This window comes from Balaenoptera acutorostrata, chromosome 12 (assembly GCF_949987535.1).
Source record: "Balaenoptera acutorostrata chromosome 12, mBalAcu1.1, whole genome shotgun sequence".
Lineage (NCBI taxonomy): Eukaryota > Metazoa > Chordata > Mammalia > Artiodactyla > Balaenopteridae > Balaenoptera > Balaenoptera acutorostrata.
The window spans coordinates 46,922,454-46,944,958 of NC_080075.1; the positions used below are offsets into that span (position 1 = coordinate 46,922,454).

General features: G+C 32.2%; 1 protein-coding gene across 1 annotated transcript in view; it reads left to right on the top strand.

Moving 5' to 3' along the window:
- Positions 1–22,505, top strand: part of PPP4R3B (protein phosphatase 4 regulatory subunit 3B) — a 45,612-nt gene that overhangs the window by 4,365 nt on the left and 18,742 nt on the right. The window contains exons 3-9 of the mRNA XM_057557876.1: positions 871–948; positions 2,042–2,158; positions 3,659–3,775; positions 14,442–14,573; positions 15,675–15,777; positions 17,909–17,950; positions 19,617–19,775. Of these exons, the coding sequence (XP_057413859.1) occupies positions 871–948; positions 2,042–2,158; positions 3,659–3,775; positions 14,442–14,573; positions 15,675–15,777; positions 17,909–17,950; positions 19,617–19,775 (748 nt within the window). The remainder of the gene's footprint in view (positions 1–870; positions 949–2,041; positions 2,159–3,658; positions 3,776–14,441; positions 14,574–15,674; positions 15,778–17,908; positions 17,951–19,616; positions 19,776–22,505) is intronic.

The window sequence follows — 22,505 nt, forward strand, 5'->3', positions numbered from 1 at the left end:
ACCTTATTTCAGAAAGGCTTTAAGGGATTGATACCGCTTCATGGATGATTGATTCACAGTAAGAAAAAGGGCAGGTATATTAGCTATATCCTTTATATGTCATGCTTTGATTTTATTATCAACCATGCAGTTATCACTATTACAAATATTTTTAGGTTATGCTATTTTAATTACTTAAAAATATTCAGATTATATTTCATAAAAGTGAATTTTGAAGATTACTGAAACTTAAAAGCATAACTTTCTTTTAGCACGTTTTGATGGAAATCTTCTCTAAAGTGAATTTTAATATTCATGTCAGTTTTTCCTTTGTAATTTAATTGTCCATATTTATTATGGAAAATTGGAAAATACAGATGAGCAAAAACGAAAATCACTCATAATCCATCACCAAAAGATAATCACAGTTAACCTTTATAATCTTATCACTGCCAGAATTCAATGTTCTTTATTGCCGTGTTTGTAACTCTCATTTTTCTAATCCACTGTGGACTAATAATGAGATCTTCAAACTTGTTTGAATTATGTTTAAATTAAGCATAAATAAATAGACCCTGAAAGGGAGCTAAGAGAGGCTCTCGGTTAAGGTAAATAGAGTTTTCATGCATGACCTCTAGAATATCTATTTTTTGTTTTTCAAAGAGTTCTTTATATTTGAGGTTTCTGATTAAACAAGGTATTAATATGTCTAATATTGAATGGTGTAGTCAAGTTTTAAAAATTATAATATGAATATACCTGGAATTTTAGGTTTTATAATGGAATTACTGTTAGGTTTTCAGCTACTTTTATTATAGTTTGTGAAATTATATAAATGAGTATAACTTTATACTTTTATTAAATTCATAGTAATTATTTTTTCTCATGTAGGAAGATGAGAAGTTTTTGTCTGAAGTTTTTGCACAATTAACAGATGAGGCCACGGATGATGGTAAACGCCGTGAATTGGTAAGTTATTTATTACTGAAATTCACACCCTTAAAGAGCACTTACTCTTTTGGCATACACAGCTTTTAATATTGAACTTGTTAATTTAAGAGAAAAATTTTTGTAATTAGTATGAAAGATATAAACAGATGACCCTTGAGCAACGTGGGTTTGAACTGCAGGTTCCACTTAGACACAGATTTTTTTCAATAGTAAATACTACAGAACTACATGGTCTAAGGTTGGATGTGGAACCACAGATATGGAGGGCCTACTATAGAGTTACACACAGGTTTTTGACTTAGTGGAGGGCGGGCACCCCAACCCCTGTATTGGTCAAGGGTCACCTGTATTTAAATTATACTATAAAATGATTATTTGCAAAGTTTCTAAAACTTATTGTTTTGTATATCTTAGAAGTTTTTAGAGATATTTTGATGTGGTTTTATTCCCCTCAGTGAGGGAATATGTGCCTTATAAATTACAAAATCAAGACATGGTTTATGTTAGGACAGAACTACAAACTCATACATTTTTATGGTTGTAGATACATTATTGACATGCTTTTTGTTGTTGTTGTTGTTAAACAAGAGGTAGGGAGAATCCTTCTTGAATAAACGAATGATGAATCGGTTCTTGGAAGTGTTTTTCTTCTTTCAAATGTGTTGGTAATCACTTTTTTGAGAGGTAACCATGCTTTGGGGAAAGAGAATGTTGATTGCTCTTTACCAGCAGTTTGCCAATTTTTCAAACTTATAATCAGATACTAAAGAAGTAATGAAAGATTGCTGACTTAAAATCAGGCACGTCATCTTTGGTATAGTTATTTCTCAGTTTTCTCATTTATAAAATTAGCCCTTTATCCTAGGAAATCTCTGATGTTCCTTACAATTCTTAAAAATTGAATTGTGCTTTATGAGTGCTCCCTGAAAACCCAGCCACCATTTATTATAGCATGGTTTCTATGTTCTTTAGGTTTTGAGGAGCCAGGATACCCTAAAAACTCTAGGTCCCTGAGAAGGTTAATTCCACACTGTGGTAGATCACATTACAGTTTGCCCCAGGGTTACTTTTAATGTGTGTCAACTTCTCACTATTCTTTCTTACTTTACAGGTTAATTTTTTCAAGGAATTTTGTGCATTTTCTCAGACATTACAACCTCAAAACAGGGATGCATTTTTCAAAACTTTGGCAAAGTTGGGGATTCTTCCTGCTCTTGAAATTGTAATGGTAATTATATAGCTTCTTTTCATGTTCTTGAAATTGCGAATTTGTAATAGATTTATATTGTGGATGGGTAATAATTTTTTATAGTAATGCATATTGAATTTTGTAATTTTAGGTTATGATTCATTTGGTAGTGAGTCATAAAACCTCTTCAGATTTTTATTAACTTAAATTTGTAATATTAACATGTGATTCATATAATATGGCTTCAAGTAAATAAAAATCCCACATGGTTTTACGAGACTGTTATCTCTTCTATAACAAAATTAAGTATGTTTCATAGAAACTAATAAAATACCTTTCCTTTTTAGACCAGTGAATGGGAGAAGGGCAGACTGGACCAAGGGGGCTCGTGCTGCAATATGGGGTTAAGGGAGTGATTCTCATACTTTTGTTTATATGAGCTTTATGCATTGGCATTTATTGTATGAAAAATTAAAACTGAGAAAATTTTTAAGTATTTATTAACTCATTTAAAAATGATAATAATTATCCCATTATATGTTAAGATAACTAATATAACTTTCAGGAAAAAATAACTTTTCCAAAACAAAACAAAAAAATTCCAAACAAAACAAAAATTCCAAAACAAAAAAATTGAGACAAGTGGCATTGTTTCACATTTTTTGCCAATCCCTTTAATGCCTGGCTTAATAGAAGATAGCTACATTCTCATAGCAGCGTCTGCATTTAATCTGTTATGATATTACATCTTGTAGCCTCTGGAAAACCCCACTATACTTGTGATAGACTGGGAGTGAAAAAGGCCAATAATGCCTTAATATTTATTTTCATAATAAATAATATTATGAAAATAGTTTTAATCTCATGCAATTTTGAAAAGGGTGTTATAACCCCCCTTTTCAGTGTGTGAGACCCCTCTCCAGGGTTCCCTGGGACACACTTTGAGAACTGCTAAGTTAGGGAACGTTTTCAGAATCACCTGGAGATTTTTATCTTATGAATCATGTATCCTTCATGTACTGATAGGGAAAAAGCATTCAAGATCACTACCTTAGAAAACTAAGTTACGGAAAAGAGTGAAAATACCCAGATTGTTTTCAAAATCATCCTCTATTAGGAGAGTCATAAAAGGGAGAATCAGTTACTAAGGCGTAACTGGCAAACAGGACCAAAGACAGCTTCTGGAAAGTTTTGAAGCCTTAACTAGGAGACCTCATTCACATTTTTGCATATATTTAAATCAAGAATCCTCCCTCCCACCCCCCAGATTTTTTTGCAGCATTTGTAAAGCAGTGCTTTATAATCCTGTGCTGATTCTTAAATTTAAATTCTCTGAAAAAAACTGGCAGAAACTAATCATTGAGCTGCCTAAAGTTTTTAATATTTGTAAAAGAAAAGGATGGGAGAGATTATATGTTTTGATTCCAGTACCATGTCTAAATCCAAAAATTTGTTTGGCATAGATTTGGGAGAAAAAGGGGGAACGCAGGCATAACTTTTGTTCACAGTCTCTAAGTAACCTGATTTTCCTTTTATCAGGGCATGGATGATTTGCAAGTCAGATCAGCTGCTACAGATATATTTTCTTATCTAGTAGAGTTTAGTCCATCCATGGTCCGAGAATTTGTAATGCAGGAAGCCCAGCAGAGTGATGACGTAAGTGATAATGCTCTGGTTCTATATGAATTACCTATAAAATAGTGGTTGCAAACTGTTGAGAGAAAAGTCATAACCATAATTTTAACTGTATATGAAGAATAATAATAGATTTCTGATCAGTTGTGACTTTGGCAAGGCCAGAATATGTGGCAGTTGATTTGTTTATTGTAAAAAAAAAAAAAAAAGCATTCAAACTATTACTGAGATAAATAGATTTAATGAATCAAATTCTTAATTCTTAGTTTTAAAAAAAGTTTCAAGTACTAATGAAATATAATTCTAAACCCTTAGGTCAGGCACTTATCTAGTATAAGAAGTTGCTTTTACTGGTTCAAATGTGTCTGTTTTTTTAGTGGGGATGAACATTTAATAATGAAACCAATGTTGTGTTTTCCCACTACAAAAATATTTAAACTTTCCCCTTAATCTATTTAAAGACAAAATGAACATATAGCTGTATTTGAAGTACCCTTTCTTATATTAAATGTATGTTAGTGTTAAATAGAAAATAACTGAAATACAATTATGTCCCTTCTTAAAGAAGGTTTAGATTCCCAATGTTATTTGATTCTTTTATGTTTTTGTTACTATTGAATTAAACTATAGTTGCTTTATATGTTTTATTTTTTATTAATGTCCAGTTAGATTTTTACATTCTATCTGTTAGATATTTCCAGTGTTTTTTTTTTTTAAAGCAATTTTGTTTTAGAATGGGTTTGGGCTAATGCTATTATTTAGGCAGTAGAAAAGAAATAGAAGAAATATTTTGTGTTAAGTATATTTTAAAGTTTAAAAAACCCAAATGATGCTAAATCTGACTTTAAAGAAATAAATACCTAGTTTAGTAATCAGTTTATAATCTCACTGTTGAAATTCTTATCTTAGTGCCATCCTTTACGAAAGATAACTTTGAAATTAATACTTCTATTGCTTCATCCTTAGTGATGTGTGGGATTAAGAGCATTCATCATAAAATCTCTCAGACTATGAGAATAATAATTTACTAGCTTAGAATTCTTAACTTTTACAGCTTTTATTTCTGTTTTCATTAGAACGATTTTCTTGTTTACATTTAGTTGATGCATGAGACATGGGGAAGCAGTTACTGATTGTTAACAATGAAAAGTCCCTTTTTAATTTCTCTTTTTCTTGTAGTCACAGTCTTCAAGGTCTTTCATTTCCCTGAATTTTCTCAGGTCTAACAATTTTCCAATTTAAAATTTTTGTTGCCTCAAAGTTGTTAGCCCACAAATGAAGATAAATTACTTTTTTTTTAATTTCCAAAATTAAGGATTCTACATGCTGAATTCTACTATATTGAGTTGGTAGTAATGTTTAAAAGAAAGAAGAAATAACTTACCTGTGTATTCATTGGGCAGTTGATATTTTGATGCTGTCTTAAAAGAAATGCACAGCATTCAAACTTTTCTTTCTGCTACTGTGGGAGCAGATTTGGTTTTAGGAACATGGATTACAGTATTAAAATATGTGTTGAGACACAAGGAAATAGCAATATTAACTTTTTTTACTATAGTCATTATTTCTATCCAAGCTGGAAGGATAGATTTAGCAATAATTGCTGTGCTACAGATTTCAAACATTTTTATGCTAATGACCTTTGAAACATTCAGTAAAACTTCTTTTAGAATCTGACTGGATAAGTAATACAGCTACTGCTGAACTACTTATTTTGGCAGGTATTTTCAGTGTATTTCTCACTTAGGAATAAATTCATATGTTAACTTCTATAGATATGATATTAGCCTTAGGGTTATTTTATTTTTTACTAAATTATTTCTAGAATTGTATACATGGAATTTGCTTCAAAATAATTCTAGAGAGCGAAATTTACCATAAAAAGAAATTTAAAATAAATACGTAAGCTAATCTCTATGGGTTGACTGTTCAGTATTTTGTATTGAACATATCACATTTTATTTCTTAAAATTGTGTCAATTTTTAACTTTTTATTTTGAAGTAATTTTAAATTTACAGAAAAATTACGGTAATAGTACAAAGAACTCCCATATACACTTTACCCAGATTTCCCAATTGTTAATACTTTATTTCTCATTTGCTTTATCATTGTCTTTCTTTGCTTGTATTTGTATGTACGTATTTGCATACATAAATATATAATTAATTTTTTCTGAATCATTGAAGAAAAAGGTATGGAAATGATGTCACAGTGCTCCTTTACCCCTATTTTCTTTGGTGTCTATCTACTAAAACTCTACATTACCACTGTATAATTATCAAAGTCAGGAAATTAAATAACATTTTTACAATACTGTTATCTAACTACAGTCCTAATTCAGATTTTATCCGTTATCCCAGTTATCCCCTTGTTACCCAAGACAAAAATGAAAACTTTCTGTTCCAATATCCGAAAATTTGGATTTGTCTGATGTTTCCTCATGATTCAATTCAGGTTATTTCTTTGTGTCAGGAATAGTACAGAAGTAACATTTCCTTCAACACATCATACCAAGAAATTCCCCCAACTTTAAAAAATGAGCTTAAGTTTTCTTTGTCCAGGCTGTTTTGCCATTTCATAGACTAAAGAAGTTAGATTAAGTTTTTCTGTAGAATTTGAAGAACTGTTGCTGCTTTCTTTGAACACATCAGAATGGATTGAAAGAAGTATTGGTTCTGTAATACTTGTAACCTTCATTCAAGTAGCTGCAAGAGCAAATTTCATATGCATGAGCTTTTTTTATGATTTGTACATTTAGATAGTTTTTTAAAAACTGGTAGTGTTTCCACAACATACATCAGTTATTTTTATCCTGTTACCTCAGAATATTCTTCCTGCTCTTGCCATTCTTTCTTTCTCCTCTTATTTACTATATACATGGAATCTAAGTTACACAGATTCTGATATTTTCTTGATCTTACCAGAAAGTGTCAGTACAAATTTTTCATGTAACTTTGTCATGATTGCCACTTGGCTAACAGTGAGTGTGTAATGCCATAGGTTATAAAATATATCTCAACATCAAGAAGTTAAAATTTTAAGAAATCTGTCTTAGAAGCAATGAAATAAAGTGTGTTCTTTATGTTTCCCAATCAGAAAATAGAGATGTCACCTGATAATCGGGATAATCTCTAAATTCCATGTGTAGATACCCAAAACTTTCCCTCCGTTGCTAATTATATATTTTCAGTATTTTTGGCAATATTGAAAAATTCTTACACCCACTTAAATGTACTTTAAAAACAAAAGTATGTGTTTCTAAGAATAGCGTGAGGCTGGAGTGTGATGAAACCAACAGGAGTATCGTTTCTCTAAAACTTGATTTAGAAACAACTAAAACTTTGAACTATCTCCCAGAAACTGTGGTTAAACTCACTTAAATGTTGCTATTTAAATGAAGGATGGCAAACTTTTCTTAAAGGACCAAAAGGTAAATAAGACTGGTAGGCCCTCTGGTCTCTGTCATAACTCTGCCACTTCAGTATGAACTGTCTATAGACAGTTTGAAAATGAATAGGTGTGGCTATGTTCCAGTAAATGTTTTACTGTAAAACTATTTACAAAGTGAACAACCAGCCAGGTAGTTCTGTAGTTTAATGACCCCTGACTTAGACCCCAGAATTTTGCAAGTATTTAGAAACTGGTTCTAAATTGAAGGTTGTAATTGCAAAGCTACTATGGTGGTGTAAAGAGAAGTTAAACAAAGAGACCATGGGAGTAAGCAAGCATTAATGGGAAAGGAGTTATTGGGCCCTCTTAAGACTGTAAATTTAAGGGAGTGTTCTCTAGAATAGATTTTGGTGACCCAGCATTGGAATAATTTCACTGGGGTTACTCTATAATGGCTTATTTTCAGATCAAGTCATAGTTTGACATCCGAAGAAGGAATTTTCCTGTAGTTTACATCTCGATTATTTTGCCGTAATGCTTGAGCATGACTTTTCTAGCCAGATTAATGCCATTGTTGGAGAAGCAGGTTAAGGAAAATTAGATTTGTTTTAATGCCAATAAAGAACTTTAACAGGCAATTAGAAATGCTGGCTTGAATTTTGAGAGTGGTCTGACTTTAGTGACCACTGGACTTTAGTTCCATTGGAGAAATAGGCATGGAAGAGATAGGTCACTTACATAGCTAGTTATTAGCTGTACTGCAGTTAGAGGCTGAGTCTTTTAATTTAGCTATTCCTTCTGTTCACCAGGCTTGCTAAGAAAATGAAGCATGTTTTACAGACAACTTATAATGCTGGTAATACTTTTAGTTCATTGATGAATGTTAAATCATTAGTTACATTTCTTAGGAACTATTTGTTCATTGTCTCTGAAAGCACATTATTACTTTGAAGTGGGTTTAGTAATGCATTGTAGTAGACTAATTTTAATTGTTAGCTGAGGTGAGTGTACCTCTGGGATAAGACTGTCTTACTATTCCATGCTGCTATATACAACATAATCTCTAGACACGTGGTTAATTCCAGTTTTTTAGAAGTTGATTTTTACTTAGTTTGCAGAATCCAGTAATTAATAATAATAATACCTAACATGTATCATAGGGCTCATCTCATTTGTTACCCATCTCTCAGTGTCTTTCATTGGCTGATGTTTACTGTATTACCAATTGTAGTTTCATATATTTTGTCTGGGTTTTTGTTGTTGTTTGAGGTAAAAGAGTAAATCTAGTTCCTGTCACTTCATCTTGGCCAAAAGTGGAAGTCTGAGTTGATGTTTATTTTCAGAGTAGATTTTATTGCAAAAGACTGGCTCTTATTCAGAATAGAACAGTTTGTGGATTTGTGTCTCTTTCGTGTTACTTTAATAACGACCCATGTTTTATTAAAATGAGACTTCAAAATACTAAAAAATAAACCCATCTGACGCAAGGATTTAGAAACCAACTTTTTTAAGACTTTAATATCATTGAGTGTGGCAGTTGATATTATTGATTGTGAAATATTCCCATTTTTTGCCCCCTTTCTCCTCCCTCTTTTTTTCTCTTTATCTAAGTCTGTTCGCTTTGTCTTTGTCTGTTTTTTCCTTTTCCCTTCATCAACAAAGAAGCTGTAACAAAAGGCCTGGAGAGTGCTGTTCAGTTTCTATGATGATGGAAATGTTTATTCTTTAACCATCCAACAAGGTAGCCAATCGCTACCTATGACTATTAAGTACTTAAAATGTAGATGGTGTGATTGAGGAATTACTGATTTTAATTTAAAGTCTCTTGTGACAAGTGGATATCATATTGGACAGCACAGGGTTAGAATATTTACTACCTATACAACCAGTCTAAGGAGTGAATCTTTTATCTTGTAGCTATTTTAAGCAAAAGAATGTCTTGATCAGGTCTCGGTTTTAGAAGGATAGTTCTAACAGCTGGAGATAACTGGAAAAAGAAGGCCTGACCTGTGACAGAAAAAAGGAAAGACGTAAGAAATTAATGTATCACTTAGGAATGAGTTTGGCTTAATATATCAGCAAGATGAGGAGTGAGGTCAGCAAGATGGCAGATAGGAAGTTCCAGCCCTTATCCCTGCAACAGAAACACTGATTTAACAACCATCCACAGACAAGAATACCTCCATGAGACTTCCAAAATCTAGGTGAGAGCTGTCAGGGAAACTTGACAAGAAGCAAAATTAAGTCCAGTAACCAACCCTAAAAATAAAAAAAAAAAAGAATTATGAACTGCCTGACAAAGAATTGAAAATAATTGTGTTAAAGAGGCTCAGGGAGCTACAAGGGAACACAGATAACTAAACAAAATCAAGAAAACAATACATAAAATAAGTTCAGCAAAGAGAAACTAAAAAAGAACCAGAAGAAATTCTGGAGCTGAAGAATACAGTGACTAAACTGAAAAAAATCAATAAAGAGCTTCAACAGCAGACTTGAATCAAGCAGAGGAAAAAATCAGAGAACTTGAAGACAGGCCGTTTAAAATCAGTCCAATCAGAACAAAAAAAAGAATGAAAAAGAGTGAAGAAAGCCTACATGAATTATGGGACACCATAAAGCAAAATAATATATACATTATGAAAGTCTCAAGGAGAAGAAAAAGAAAGGGACATAAAGCATGTTTAAATTAAGAATGGCTAAAAACTTATCGGTAAAGATAAGGTCATCCAAGTATATGAAGCTCATATGTCCCCAAACAGATTCAACCCAAGGAGGTCTTCAACGAGATACATTATAATAAAACTGTCAAAAATCAAAGAGAAGAGAGAATTTTGAGAGCAAGACAGAATAAACGCATCACATACAAAGGAAGGCTTTCAGTGGATTTCTCAGCAAAAACCTTGCAAGCCAGTAGAGAATGGGATGATATATTCAAAGTGCTGAAAGAAAAAAAAACTGCCAACTAGGAATACTTTACCTGACAAAGCTGTCCTTCAGAAATAAAAAAGACTTTCCCAGACAAGAACTGAAGAAGGAGTTCGTCAAAACTAGATCTGACTTTTAAGACATGCTAAAGGTAGCTCTTCAAGTTGAAATGAAAGAACACTGAACAACAAAATGAAAGCATATGAAAGTGTAAATCTCGCTGTGAAGGTAAATATATAGGCAAATATAGACCAATGGAATAATCTAATGGTGGTATGGAAATCACTTTTAATGCAGTATAAAAGGTAAAGACAAGATATTATGAATACAACTACAGAAATTTGTTAATAGATACACAGTATAAAAAGAAATTCTGATATCAGTAACATAGTATGTGGGTTGGGGAATAAAAGTGTAGAGTTGTACACAATTGTTGATGAGAAATTAATATCCAAAACATGTAAGGACCTCCTACAACTCAATAGCAAACAAAAAAAAAAAAACCCAATTTAAAAATAGGCAAAGGAACTGAATAGACATTTCTTCAGAGACATAAAAATAGCCAATAGGTGCAGGTAAAGTGATCATCATCACTAATCATCAGGGAAATGTGCATCAAAATCACAATGAGGTATCGCCTGACACCTATTAGGATGGCTCTTATCAAAAAATCAAAAGGTAACAAGTCTTGATAAGGATGTGGAGAAAAGAGAGCCCTTGTGCACTGTGTGGGCCTGTACCTTGGTGCAGCTACTATGGAAAACAGTGTGGAAGCTCCTCAAAAATTAATAGAGAACTACCATATGATTCAGCAGTCCCACTACGGATATAAATCCAAAGAAATTGAAATCAGGGTCTTGAAGAGATAGCTGCACTTTCATGTTCACTGCAGCATTATTCATGGTAGCCAAGACATGGATGCAACCGAAGTGTTCATCTGCAGATGAATGGATAAAGAAAATTTGTCATGCACATACAGTGGAATATTATTCAGCCTTAATAAAAGAAGGAAATCTGGCCACTTTTGACAACTTGGATGAACCTGGGGGACATTATGCTAAGTGAAATAAGCCAGACACAGAAGGACACAATACTATATGGTACTACTTATATGAGGAATATAAAATAGACTCATAGAAGCAGAGAGTATAATGGTGCTTGCCTGGGGATGGGGAGTAGAGGAAACAGGGAGGTATTAGTCAAAAGATACAGTTTCACTTTTACATGATGAACAAGTCCTAGAGATCTACTGTATAGCATATTACCTATAATTAATATTGTATACTTAAATATTTGCTAAGAGGGTAGATATTATGTTAATTGTAATTGTTTTAATCATAAAACAAGAAAGAAAAACCAGCCTATAATAGTTTTACCTAATAAAAATTTTGTTTTATTCATGTCACAATTAGTCAAGGAGCAGCTCCATGATGCCAGAAGACTCATCTTATGAGTCAGTCATCCTGAGCTTCTGGTCTTAATGTCTGTTACTTTGAGGTTGCAAGATTGCTATTCCACCTCCAAGCAGGAAGAAGAAAGGGAGCAGAGGGCAAAATGGAGAGAGCTAGAGAGCTTTTCTGTTTCATTTTAAAGCTCTTTCTTAGAGGTTCCATTTAGCAATTTTTACTTGTATTTCTTTGACCAGAGGTGAGTCACCCTTAGCTGCAATGGAAACAGAAATACAGCGTTTTAGCTGAGTACATAGCCTCTCTGAACAAAGTTTGGGCTCTGTTAGCAGGACAAAGAGAATAGAGACTAAGGTGGCATATAGTAGTATCAGCCACAGCCCATCTCTGTAACTACCTAACGTCCATATACACTTTTCTTTCATCACTCACCCTTTCCTCAAGGGAGACTTCTGTATCCAGTCTGGAGACTTCACGTCCAGAATATTTGGGTGTTGTGCAGTCCTCTTCAGGTCCAGATAAGGCTCCTTATGTTTCAGGGACCTTTAAACAAAAAGATAATTTATCTGCCCCAACATCACAATTAAACTACTTTTGTTTGGGAAAAGGGAGAACATAACATACAGCAGTCATTCATTCACAGCTATGATGCACTGGTCTGTCAAATATTTGTTGAATATCAGTAGCTTAGACTTATTGTCCCTGGAGGTTCTTGATTAACCAAACCAGCTGTCCCTGGTTCTGTTCTCTAAAGAATTTTCCTTGCCCATTTTCTTCCAAAGCTTAGGTTCCTTCCCTTAGGACATTTTCAGCTGTGGCTGCATCTGAGATAGGCAATGGAAGATGCCTTTCCTCCAGGGCTCTATTTTGTATTGTAGCCTATTTTCTGTCAGTGTGAGTTCTCTGACCCAGTGGTGGTCTTAGAGAGCAAACGGTCATAGACTGTTGCTAAAGCTTACTTTACAGTTAAGCTTCCTCTACTGTTTAGTAGGCTTCCAAATTATTTTCTTGTGTATTCTAGACATCTTATCTAAGCATAATTTTTAAACCCGAAGGTTCCCGTTTACCTACTGACCTCTGTGCCCTTGCTTTCTCAAGCTCGGGTACCCTAAAAAGTTCTACAGAATAGCATTCAATGGTGCATATACCTTTGTCTGTCAAGGAAGTTTTACACGTCTTTGAGAAAGGCAGTTTTTATCTCCTGAAAAGGCTATAGTTCTCTGTAGCAGTCTATTTCACTATGAAATATATAAATTGGCTTTTTTCACTTCAACAAGTCACCAGATTATGGGACTCTCAGTCAGCACAGGTCATTTCCCTTTTATCTTTGCTTGTAGACCAACAGAATTTGGTATTGGTACTTATGAGGCAGGATTTGTAAGAAACTGCATTTGAGAGAGAAGGGTAAAAAGCTTTAAAAGTACATATATTGAAATATTATTTCAGTATATGAGCTATACCTTAAGAAGTCTTTCTTGCAGCTGTGTTTTCATTTAGATGTAACTTAAATTCATCATTTATATATATATATATATTTTTTTTTTTTGGCCTAGTTTTAAATGAATGAACTTATGTAGGAGGAGGAATGAACTTATGTAATTGCTTATACATAATTGAGCAAATTATCTGAGCCCCTAATTAAGTGGTAGAATCCAAGTTGTACACACTGGTATGAATTTAAAGTAAGTAAATACCACATCATTGTTCTGAAGAAAGCTCACTAGCTGATACCTTTTGTAATATCTTAACATTTTATATGTGATATACTTTGCTGAACATACCAGAATAAGAAACAGGAGCGGATTACGGTGGAATTTGCTCTTTCTCCTCTAACTGAAATAAGGCTTGAGTCTATTAATGTAGCTCTGTGAATTATATTTCATAATTTCTCTTTGAAGAAATTTTATTGTTTCTGATGCCATGATAGAATTATTCATTGGTGTTCAAATTTTGAGACATGGTAGAGGGTGAGATTCTAATCTTAAGCAGTTAAGTTGCTATGACATGGTTTTTGATGGTTCTTCATTGCATTTAATATCACAGTTTCACAGGGAAATATTTTAGCATAACACAGTATGTTAAGTTTGGGAGGGACTAGAAACGCAAAATAATTACAAAATGTGCTTTATACTGGAACTTTTCTTTTTATTATTTTACAAAATTCTCCCAATTCAACAAATTTATCTTCATTCCATGCAGTTCTCTTATTTCATCTCCTTCAGTTACTACCTTTCTTCCCCCAATAATAAACCTGTGCTCAAATCCTCTGAGTTGATGTCAAAACTTTTTCCTTTGACCTGAACCATCACTTTGTATCCTACTTTAATGCTTAAGGTATCTACCTTTAAAATACAGGCAGAAAGCAAGTAAATTTTGTATCTGCAAAGCTGCTTTGTAGCTCTTTATATTAAGACCTAACAACATGTTACTAATGTAATAATAAATCTATTTGGCTGCTTTAGATCATTATATAACACAATGTGTACCCATTTACCTCCTGTGGAGAGCTGTGTACTGGGTTATTTTTTCTCATATTTTTGTCAGAAAGGATTTTCTTGTTAGAAGCTGACATAATCTATGTTCCTGATCACTTGATGTGTGTAATCTTGGGTTTAGTCAACTTCTTAATTCATGCCTGAGGCTAAAACCTAGACTGAAAATATGTTAGAACCTCCAGTGAACAAGAATTTCTGGTAAATGATTTTGTTTTCCATTGCCTGTGTTGATGATATTGTAAGCTGTCGTGTGCTCTGATTTTTGCATTGTGTTGTTTTGTTTTTGAGTGGGTTTCTTTATGCTCTAGTGTGTTTATAGAACTTTGAAAACATTAGGAAAAAAAGGTTTAAATAAGTTCATCCATTCTTTGTTTTTTTTTTTTTTTCTGTATGATTCTGATTTTGTTCTTTCAGCTGGTACGTTTGTCTTATATCCAAACCAGGTCTCACAGAAACACATTTTCTTTCAGGATATCCTTCTCATTAATGTAGTAATTGAACAAATGATCTGTGACACTGATCCTGAGCTAGGAGGTGCCGTTCAGTTAATGGGACTTCTTCGTACTCTAATTGATCCAGAGAACATGCTGGCTACAACTAATGTAAGAAATTACTCTGTGATAGAAACGTTTTGGTCTAGTCAGTTTTAGATTATTTTATATACAATAAGTTATGTATAAATATATAAATATATGTAAAAATCAAAATTTTGTAAATTTGTACAATTTTGAAAAACGAATATTCAAACATTTGTACACTCAGAATTCAAGTAGCAGTAATGTTCCTCTAGCAGTTGTTTTTGCAGCAAAATACAAGATTTTCATCTGCTAAAATCTTGGTAAAATGTTAGCACTTCTATTTATGACCCTTGGCCTCTGTATGTTAACCTCTTAAAAATTAAAACAAAGAAATGTGAATATAATTAACACTACTGAACTATAAAAATGGTCAAGATGGTAAATTTTATGTTATATGTTTTTTATCACAATAAAAAAGAAAAAAATATATACCAAATGATCTTAACTGCGTAAGGAAAAGAGTCAGCACAAAAAAAGACTTAAGGAAGTATTGCAAAATATTAACAGTGGTTATCTCAAAATGCTGGGATATTTCTTCTTTATAGACTTCACTCAAGCTTAGAGAAAATGTATATTATTTTTAAATCATTACAAGTTTATAGAACCAGTTATATAAAAAATAATGGCCAAAAAACCAAAAGGAATTATTTTCCAAATTTCCAAGTAATAAATTCTTAAAATTAAAAAAAATAAATCTAAAATCTGTAACATTTCTAGTGGCTTGATAAATCAACTTGGTGTTTTTTCAAATTTGAATACATTGTGAAATCTGGGGTTTCAAATTTTAAACGGTTAAGTTGCTCTCACATAGATTTTTCATTGTATTTCATATCCCACGCGTATTTGAAAAAAAATTGTTTTAGATAGTTTTCCCTGGAAAAACTTTTTATAATGCTATCTGATCTTTTTCTTACATTCATTTTTATTGAACATGTAATATGAAATAGATCTGATTTTTCAGTTCTGCAGAAATAAGGTTAAGGTGAATATAACAAGTTTTTTTTGATTCTTTCACAGTATCTTAAAGTATCTCTTGTTTGTGTATGACCTGCACTACTAATTCTTGAAGATGTTTTATTAATTATAAAGATAATAAAGTATTTTTTTTAATTCTGTATGTTTCAGAAAACTGAAAAAAGTGAATTTCTAAATTTCTTCTACAACCATTGTATGCATGTCCTCACAGCACCACTTTTGACCAATACTTCAGAAGACAAATGTGAAAAGGGTGGGGCCTCTTACTTACCTGCTTATGATTTCTGTTTTAAAAGAGTGAGATAAGTATTATAGCTAACAGGCACTTTACTTGGTGCTTTTTATGACAGGGAAATTACTACTGAAAATTTTAAACTGCAATATAAAATCATGATTTCCCTTGCTTCAGAGTGTCTGTGGTAGAGAATGATATAGAATACATGGCAAAAAGTATTACACCTTGAAGAAGAGAACTGTAAACACTTAGCAAAAGAAGGAGATTGTTCCCAAAGTTGTTAGAGTTAATGTTAGAGTGAGTAAGTGCAGAGAGTATATTGCCTACAAAATCCAAGGTAACCATCATTTTGGAGACATATTTGGCAATACAGTAAAAACTCTCTAATTTCAAAACATAAGGATCAGGTTATTAGGTTAATCAAAAAAGTTGGTTAAAGCAGAGAATAATTTTAAAAAATAAACTGTTTATAAACATTTACTTTAAATGCTGCTCATTTACTGATAGTTTGTATAGGGTCAAGGCTTTTTTTGTTTGTTTGTTTTGTATGTGTTTTTTTTTACTGTATTTCCATATTGCATTCTTACATAAATTGCACTCGTAATTCATCAGCTACAGTTCCTGGTCTCAGTTTATTATAGTGGAGAGAAAACCTAAACATATTTTTGAAGCAGTCTGAGTGTAGAATTCTACTATGGTTTTAAGTACTTTCCTTTAAGTACTTAAGTATTCATAGTTTTGTATGACTAAGTTGGTATCATTTTTTTAATTGAGTTCTGCTGTATTCAACTTAGCTTTAGATATTACAGTTCTGTGACATTTCATCAGTCTGCAGTATTTTAAATTATGTAATCATATTACCAAATACAACTAGTGTAAACAAAGGACTGACTTTGATAAGCATACAACTCAGCTTGGTGAAATGAGATATGTGGGGGGGGGACATATTCTCAGAACATGTTGGCTAATCTATTAAGTCAATTAAGAAGAAGTCAGTTAGAATGTTTACTAAACTAATAAAATTGTACACCCTACATAATACTATCAATTCCATTTCTGAGTTTATATCCTAGGGGACATTTATGCATATACATGACAGATACAAGGATGTTGTTGCATTGTTCATTGTAGGAAATGAAGAAAACGTAGTATATTCGTATAATGGAATACTATTTAGCAGTTAAAATAATTGAATTTTGATCTGTTGACTGATTAGTTCTCAAAAATATGAATTGGGTAAAAAAAAGCATGTCACAGAATGTTTTACAGAAAGGTTCCATTTATATAAATTAAAACAAATGCATTTTTAACTTTCATTTTAAAATAAAACATTTCCAGCATACAGAAATATTTAGATGATAGCATCACAGATACATACTTTCTGTTGGCTCTATCAAAACTAACTTGTCATATTTTTTTCAGTTTTTTTAAAAAGAAAATAAATTACAGATAGTTTCTTATGCATTCTCATTCTACCCCACCCCCATCCCTCAAGAAATGCTGAATTTGGAGTTTATCACCCCTGTTTGTTTATATTATCGTGACATGTATAATGTGGTATTATTTTTCACAGTTTCAAACTTGATATGAATTGACTTACATTGTACACATTATTCTGCATTTTTTTCCTTTTTACCCAATGCTTTTTTTGAGATCTATCCATATTGATACCTAGAGTTTATTTTTAACTCTTGCGTGGTATTCTTTTGTATGAGTATGTTGTAATTTAGCCATCCTGCTTCTAATGTATATGTAAGTTGTTTCTAGCTTTTTCCTGTTACAAACAATGCTCTGATGTACATTCTTGTGTTTCCTAACATAAATGTGCTCTAAGATGTGAGCCTAGGAATCGAAACTTAATTATAATGTTCTACTTATTTTTTTAAAAATTCAAAGTGACTAATTGTTAAAATCTATGTTATTTTATTAGAATACTTATGATACTGTCTTTTAATAATTCTTCATCTGCACCCAGTTCTCTAAAAGATTTCAGATAGAGGTATAATATTTGACTGAAGCTACTAATTCTTAATAGTTATTATGCAGGTAAAATGAGGTTATGATCAGAGATATGCTTTGTATGTTGTAAAGTGCTAGGGAAGTGTGAGATATTATTACTGAAGTCGCTGATTTTAATTTTTTTTATTAGATAATATAGTTGGATCTAACAAAAACAGCACAATTTGTCCCGGTAAGTGTACATTCATACTTTATGAACTAATGCAAACTGTAAGTTTTTTTCTATTCAGAATATAATGAACTTATACAAAGCTAGGAAAGACATATTTTCATCCAAAAAATCCAAAACTAGATTTTTTTTAAAGAAAAAAATTCTACTTTCTCCAATATAAAAGATGAAAAACCCAGTTGAAATTTTGTTTTTGTTTTTCTCTGTAAATTTAGAGCTTGTTTTCTGACATTTTTTTTAAGGAGATGTCTGAAAGTTGAGGATTAGTTCATTCTTATTTTGTAAATTTAGTAAACTAAGGCCAATCAGTTAGGAACTAGTCTTCATTAATAGTCTTATGCGTAGGTATCGTTCATGAATCTGAGTATAAACATGGTTGCTTCTACTTGGAACATACGTATCAGATATTGGCCTCTTAGTATGGAAAATAATGCCATGTTTACCTGGCCTCCTGTCTTGTCTACCAGGCCCTTCAAAGCTCTAGGAAAGCCAGTTTCAAATTAGGAAGCAGTTCAGAGATTTGATTATTAGAGATATGATGAGTAATTTCATGTCCTAATTTGGGAAAGTGAAAACAAGACATTTAATTAACACTACAGATTACTGTTACAAGATCTTTTGTAAATAAAATGTGGGAATTGAGAAATTTAGAGAATTTATTTTAATGGTGAGGAACTAGTTCAGATACTGGCTGTGGTGATGGCTGTTGTACAGATTGGTCTGCAACAAGTAGAACTCTTTACTTACATTTAAAGTAGAAAAGGTCTTTGAAATACCAGAATTGTATTTTGTATACTGGATGGTCATTCTGTTATTAAAAAGAGTGCTGATTTGCTCCTGATAGCACCGTGTGATGCGCCACAAAATAGTTGTCTGTGTAGTCTTCCTGAAAAATAAAATAGCTGGACTTGATGACGTCAGTTATTTTTTCTTTTCTCTAAGGCTGTGACTCCGTAATTTCTTCACAGCTTAATATTTTCTTGCCTAAAATATTTACAGTAGGTATGGGTAATTCCCGATACATTCAATTTTGATGTTCAAGAAGCAATTTTAAATCACTCCATGAATGTGTAAACCAAAGCCTCTTGAGGAAGAAAGAGCTGGTATATTTCAGTAGGCCTCTCATGGATATCATGATTTGATGTTAAAAAGATTACTGTTTTAAAATCATGATGTAATATTTTTCACTTGATATTCAAACAGCCAAAAAAGTCCTTTCCTTAAAGATGTCTTTAAAGAAAGCATATTAATTTTTCTTGGGAAATTTGTGTTACACCACTTTAGGCAAAAAGTTTAAGGTATTTCCTCTTTTACTGTGCAGTGGACCCTTTTATAGATCCATTAATATTAATGACAGCACATATTAAGGAAACATTACCAAGAAAATCTCAGTGCAGTGAGGGCTTTATTATCATATTTGTACATTTTTATTTAACATTATTAAATATTTTATATAAGAGCCTTAGAATATCTATTTAGTAGGTAAAACTGCTAATACTTCTGGAGAGTCTACCTAATGAAAAAATAAAAATCTGTAGCTTCTTTAATTGATACAAAAAGGAGAAGAAAATACAGTTTTACTTTTGCTCTAAAATATAGGATGTACACTTTATTCTCTTTGCTTAGATGTATTGCAATGTTTATTTTCATGTGATGACTTTCTTTGTAGATAATTATCAAACAGCACAGCTGCTTGCCTTAATTTTAGAGCTACTCACATTTTGTGTGGAACATCACACATATCACATAAAAAACTATATTATGAACAAGGACTTGCTAAGAAGAGTCTTGGTCTTGATGAATTCAAAGCACACTTTCCTGGCCTTGTGTAAGTAACAGTTTCAATGAACATTCTTACAAAATGTTTTATGGAACAGCATTTTTAATAGAAAAGCCTGAGTTACCCATGTGGAATTATTTTTTTCTAGCAAGTGCATGTGCTATTAGAGAGATGATTGTGAGAAATACTAATCTTTTGTTTTCTTTTATTTAAAGGACAAGAGGAATAGGTCATAGTGCTTCCCCCCACCCACATATTGCTCACATTTAGATTCAGTTGTGACATAATACCATGTGCAATGACATTTCACTAATAGAACCACTCCTGCTGCCTTTTACATCTGCTTCATCAAACTGTCATTTAGTAGTGACTCTCTTTATATTTTTTAGATGTGGGCCTTGAAATGTATTTGTATAACTCAGGTTATTTATTTGAACATGGAAAGTAACTTATGGGTAGCCCTTCAGTAGACCACTTGGACCAATAAAAGTCAAACTTAAATGCTGATGTTTGCTTAAATGTTGATTTTCGGTGAACCCTAACTTTAGTTTCCTCTCATAGTTTCACCTGCTGATAGAGGTAAAGAAACCTTCTCCCTCGAAATAAAAAGAGCCCTGTGGGTTTTTTCTGAGCATGAACATCATAGTTAAAATGTAACATTTAATTTAATGTATAGAGAAAAGGTTAATCTCCCTACTACTGCCTTTATTTTTAAGGCCTTAAAATAGCCACTGTTAACTGCCTGCACTACTTCTTTTCCATTCCTTTTTCCATACCTGTGCAAATTTACATAAACATTCACACATGTGTAGGTTTTCATGTTTTATTTTTATAGAAACAGGATCATGCTGACACACGTCTCAGCCCCTTAATAATACGCTAGGTCATCGGATATGGTGTGAATTAATATTTTTCCTAAACATAACTGAGTAACATTTCATAGAGTGGCTGTTTCACAACTTATTCTACCATTCTCCACTGCATGGATTACAGGATTGTTTTGGTATTTTGTCATTCCAAATAGCACTGTAATAAATAGCCTGGTATTGGGTTGGCCAAAAAGTTCGTTCGGGTTTTTCTATAAAACCCGAACAAACTTTTTGGCCAACCCAATACATAAATCTTTCTTTACTGGTTTATTTCCATAGGATAGATTCCCTATATTGGGATTGCCAGAGCAAAATGTTTATATATTTTAATATATCCTTTTTCAATTTTAATTTACTTTCCAGATTACTTTCCCAAAAGATTGAAGCACTTGACATGAAGAATGCACTCAATGAATAGCGCTCATTGTTACTGTTTTTTAAAATGTTATCCAGCTGATGATGGAAAATGTATTCTGTTTGTGTTTTAATTTACATTTTCCTTGATAACATCTTTTTACATTTTAGTGCTTTTGCATTTTATCTGTTGTGAATTGCCTTTTATCTTTTTCTTAGAGCTCTTGTAAGAGATATTAGCAGTTTATCACATTTTGGGGAAAAAAATGTCCCAGTTTCATTTGTCTTTTGTCTTTACATTTATTTATGGCATTGTTTTGCATATAATTGCTATAAGATTCTTTATGATAACAAATATGTCTTATTTTTCTTTTATGGCTTTCGGTTTTTTTGTCTTGCTTATTAGGAAAGTCTCCTATGTCCTAAGTTTATACAAATATTTTCCTCAATTATCTTCTAATATTTTTATTATTTTGTACATTTATATTTGTAATGCATCTGAAATTTGTTTTTGCATATGCTTTGAAGTGAGAGTCTAGCTTTCTTTTCTTCTGGATGTATAGCCAATTGTGCTAACACCTTATTAAATAAACTATATTTTCCTTACTGAATTAAAATATCACTTTTGGTATTCAGTAAGTTACCATATATACTTGTGTCTTATTTCTGAACTATCTATCCTTTTATTTCACTACATAAAATGAATGGGAAAGTTTATTCTTACGCCATTATAGTATCTCTGTTGTAAAGTTTAATATCTGCTAAGTACCTCCTCAGGTTTCTTTTCATAATTTTCTTGGTTCTTGGACATTTGTTCTTCCACAGTAACTTAAATATAACTTTATCCAGTTCATCCTGATTGGATTTACACTAAATTTTTATATTAATTTTGGAACAGTTGATGTTCTCATCCTAGGTTTTCCTATATGGCTTTCTATAAATAGTCCTTTCTGAAATGACTGCAGAAGGGTCACATTTAAATGGATATAACTGAACAGATCTCCAGTATTTAAATGTTTATATTGCTTCAAGATTTCCATTATTATAAACAATGCTGTTTTAACTATAGCTTTGTGTGCATGTTACTTCATTCACCGGCAGTGTATGAAAGTGCCTGTTTGCTCAGGTCTTTGGCAATACTTCAGTCTTTTTAATCTTAAGAAAACTGTTTCTTATCCTGCCATAAAAAGAGGTGATGTTTTAAGTCTAGCAGTTCTGTCCACACCTGTTTAGTCTTACACTTATGATACATTTATACCTTATGTGGCCTATTTCTGTTTTATTTTCAGATAATATTTAGAACCTCTTTGGACCGACACAACTTCTTTTAATAACTTAGATCTGTGAACAGAGGGTTAAAATGAGAGAATGACTTACAAAATCAGAAACCTTGTGTTTTAAAAGATGTGGCTAGTGGTATCTGTAGAATAAATTAAACTACTTAGGAGAGAGGTTACAAGTTAAAAGATCAAACATAAAAATAAGGGGATTGAAATTACAGTATTTTGTGTTCCATAAAGGTTTTAGCAATAATATTGCTAAATTTGTTTAGCTT